At 39.7% G+C, this 3,263-nt stretch overlaps 1 protein-coding gene across 2 annotated transcripts; it reads left to right on the top strand.

Moving 5' to 3' along the window:
- Positions 1-477: 477 nt before the first annotated feature.
- On the top strand, positions 478-2,729 carry LOC124029423 (fish-egg lectin-like). 2 transcript variants are annotated; one of them, XM_046341129.1, is made up of 5 exons: positions 478-685; positions 802-1,035; positions 1,210-1,427; positions 1,561-1,679; positions 2,284-2,729. In XM_046341129.1, exons 1-5 carry the CDS (start codon positions 631-633, stop codon positions 2,423-2,425), a joined length of 768 nt encoding a protein of 255 aa, XP_046197085.1. In that variant the 5' UTR covers positions 478-630; the 3' UTR covers positions 2,426-2,729. The 2 variants fall into 2 exon arrangements, with proteins under 2 accessions (XP_046197085.1, XP_046197086.1); XM_046341130.1 differs by having other exon boundaries at positions 478-671; positions 801-1,035.
- Positions 2,730-3,263: the final 534 nt, after the last annotated feature.

Raw genomic sequence — 3,263 nt, forward strand, 5'->3', positions numbered from 1 at the left:
ATGAAGATTGCATGGCTGTTTGCTTGATTTTATACAAATCCACAAATTTGAAGGGGTGTCCACATGGATCATTTGTTAAAGAGAAATGAAATTCCTGACATTTAATCCTAGTAAACATTCCCTGTCTTAGGTCAGTTAGGATCACCACTTTATTTTAAGAATGTGAAATGTCAGAATAATAGTAGAGTGAAGGATTTATTTCAGCTTTTGGACACTCATATGGGCTATTCATACATAGACAACACCGGCCTGAACTTGTATAGACTTTTGGACAGGAACATTAGCTATACAGTGATAGGCTAGTGATAGTAGGAGTGTGCATGGCGCGTCACCAATAGAGTCGATGCCCCAATGTCTGAGCCAATAAGAGAATGGAAACTAAGTAAGACAACAAGATTCGTAAAGTGGAGTGACACTTATGTAAGGATGAGAAGGTATAAAAGCCAAGTACTAAGAATGAAGAGTCAGTTGTTCCATGGAATTGCTCGGCTCTGTTACTTTGTAATAAATTCACAAGTTCCGCTATTGGTGAATTATTTGATTCAATATTTTCCACAACACTATAAAAGTGCAAAGTCAATTGAAGTCTGGTTTACAACCAAACGTATACCGTAGATCTACAGAGACATCATGAGAGCGACTGCAGCCGTCCTATTGGTCCTATGTCTCCTGACCATCAGTCATGGTACGTTACCATCATCTGAAACATGCTTGATCAACTTGGAATTGATCATCAAGTTCGCTCCATAATGTCATCCTACTTGTTGTCTGTGTGCTCACCTCATGTCTTTGTCTCCATAGCCTGGGACTGTCAGGAGGTAGAAAACATCAAGAATCTGATGCAGATCGATGCAGGACTGGGACAAGTGGTTGCTACGGACACAAGTCAAATCCCCTACTACCTGGTAGGTGATGAATGGATCCGCCTGCCTGGTTCCCTGAAGCATATCACTGTAGGACCAGCAGGGATCTGGGGTGTCAACAAGGACTATGCAATCTACAAGTATGTGGCCGGTAACTGGGTGCAAGGTGCAGGTTAGTGGAGAGAATGACTCAATATTTATCCAGAGGACACCTGCTTCTTAGCTTTCCTGATACCATCAGGCTGTTGAAAACATTTTAAATTGTAAACGTGTAGGTTATTTGGCAGTACTCACAGATATGTGCTCCTTGTTTGCTTGTCCGTCTGTCTGTCTTTGTGGTCTTCAGGCCTTCTGAAACAGTTGGATGCTGGAGGTGAACAGTTTATTGTGGGGGCCAACATGGACGATACTCCATTCTGTCTGACACGTAGTGCCACAGTTGGCTACAAGGGTCCAGGATCACCTCTTCCATGGACAGGATTGCCAGGAGCTGTGAAGTACTACAGCTGTGGACCCTTTGGGTGCTGGGCAGTCAACAAGAATGATGATATCTACTTAATGAGTGTAAGATCTGGGAAAGAGTGTGAGAGCTGGAGTAGAGTAGTAGAGGATGGAGAACCTCAGTTATCCTAAAACGGTTTCATATTATAACTGTTGCAATTGTCCTAAAACACTGATTGTATGTGTTTGTTTCCAGCTGAATCAAGACTGTCAAAACAACGGGTGGAGTCACATTGGCGGCAAGCTTTCCATGATTGAGGTGGCAACTGATGGTAGTGTCTTTGGGGTCACCTCTGCAGGCCATGTTTATACCAGGTAAGGTTACTACTGAACTATGTGTATAATAATGGTATACCTTTAATTATAATTATTATCCTTACTGTACATGCTTTGTGAAGCTCTTTACACAACTAGTAAAATACTGTAGATACATAAATAAAATCAGTCAAATATAACCAGATCTAAACTTATAGGACTTATAAAGACATGTGTAGACATTGTAAGATGAAGTATGTAAAAGTGGGATGTCCTGTAAAGCTACAGTTTGGGATAAAAACAACTTCCCAGACACCCCACCACTTGTTTTGGTAAACAGCTGAGGAATGTAGTTAGAGAAACGTAACCACTCTCTAATTCATACATGGAGCTACGGATGCAAAGACAGATCAATTATTTGTTTTTTAAAAATGTAACATGTTTTTTAAAGCTATACATGGTTTGTTTACAATAACATTGTTTACAAACAATGGAGGAAAAGCTTACATTTTAGCTTCTGATGTGGTTGAATAAAGCTCAAGAGGCAGAAGTTATATTCTTCAAAAATCTATGGCTATATTCAATTATTACAGTCCAAAAATGTATGTACTTAAAAAAATGGATAAGCTTTAAAACATGAACCTCAACCCTTTCTTCAACACAGAGACGGCATCACAGCCAGTAAACCAGAGGGCACCGGATGGAGCCATATCCCAATGTGCATGCGCATGGGCCACGTGACCTATGACCTGGGCCGTCTTTGGGTCATCTCCAAGTCTGGAGTCACCATGGTGTGCACACCTTAGCCTCTCCTCTGCGTCTGATGGCCGTTCGGGATCTGTCTAAAGTTCACTTGCTAACTCATTGATCTCTCTTTCTGGAACAGCCTTCTGCTTGAGAATGCCCAACATTAGTTCATAAGAATCCTTCATTCTAAAACCTACTACTAACTATACTTTTCAGTACTTTATTTCTGTCAATAGTAATCACTGATCTTAATGATCTTGCTTCAGAGGTTATTCATTGAGATGGATGGAATCCTTTTAAATGCTTATTATCTCATTATATAATCATTTCCTGCAAAAAAATAAAGCATTCAGTTTGAAGCTATTGTAATTTCCGTGTCTCTTTGTTTTCATATTGAACAGGGAGATTTTAGTTTGCTCTGCCAGTGACATGTACATCTTGGTGGGGCAAACTCAACAAATTGTTTTAGATACATTCCAGCAAAGCCACTACACTGGTGGAAAAAAGTACTTCATTGTCATACTTGAGTAAAAGTAAAGATACCTTATTAGAAAATTACTCAAGTAAAAGTGAAAGTCACCAAGTAAAATACTACTTGATTAAAAGTCTAAAAGTATTTGGTTTGAAATATACTTAATTGCTAAAAATGTACACACGTATCAATAGTAAAAATTCCTTATTTTAAGTAAACCATACGGCACAATAAAAAAAATTGACGGATGGCTAGGGGAATACCCTAACACTCTTTAGTGATTTCACCAGATCAGAGGCAGTAGGGATGACTGTAAGGTGCCTCACTAGGACGAGGTAGGTGCAAGAGTCAGGAGCAGGAGAGCACTGAGGTCCAAATAGTAAAATATTTATTTGGAAGTCCAAAACGCAACAAAACTGGTCAGG

Source organism: Oncorhynchus gorbuscha, unplaced genomic scaffold (genome assembly GCF_021184085.1).
Source record: "Oncorhynchus gorbuscha isolate QuinsamMale2020 ecotype Even-year unplaced genomic scaffold, OgorEven_v1.0 Un_scaffold_6308, whole genome shotgun sequence".
Classification (NCBI taxonomy): domain Eukaryota; kingdom Metazoa; phylum Chordata; class Actinopteri; order Salmoniformes; family Salmonidae; genus Oncorhynchus; species Oncorhynchus gorbuscha.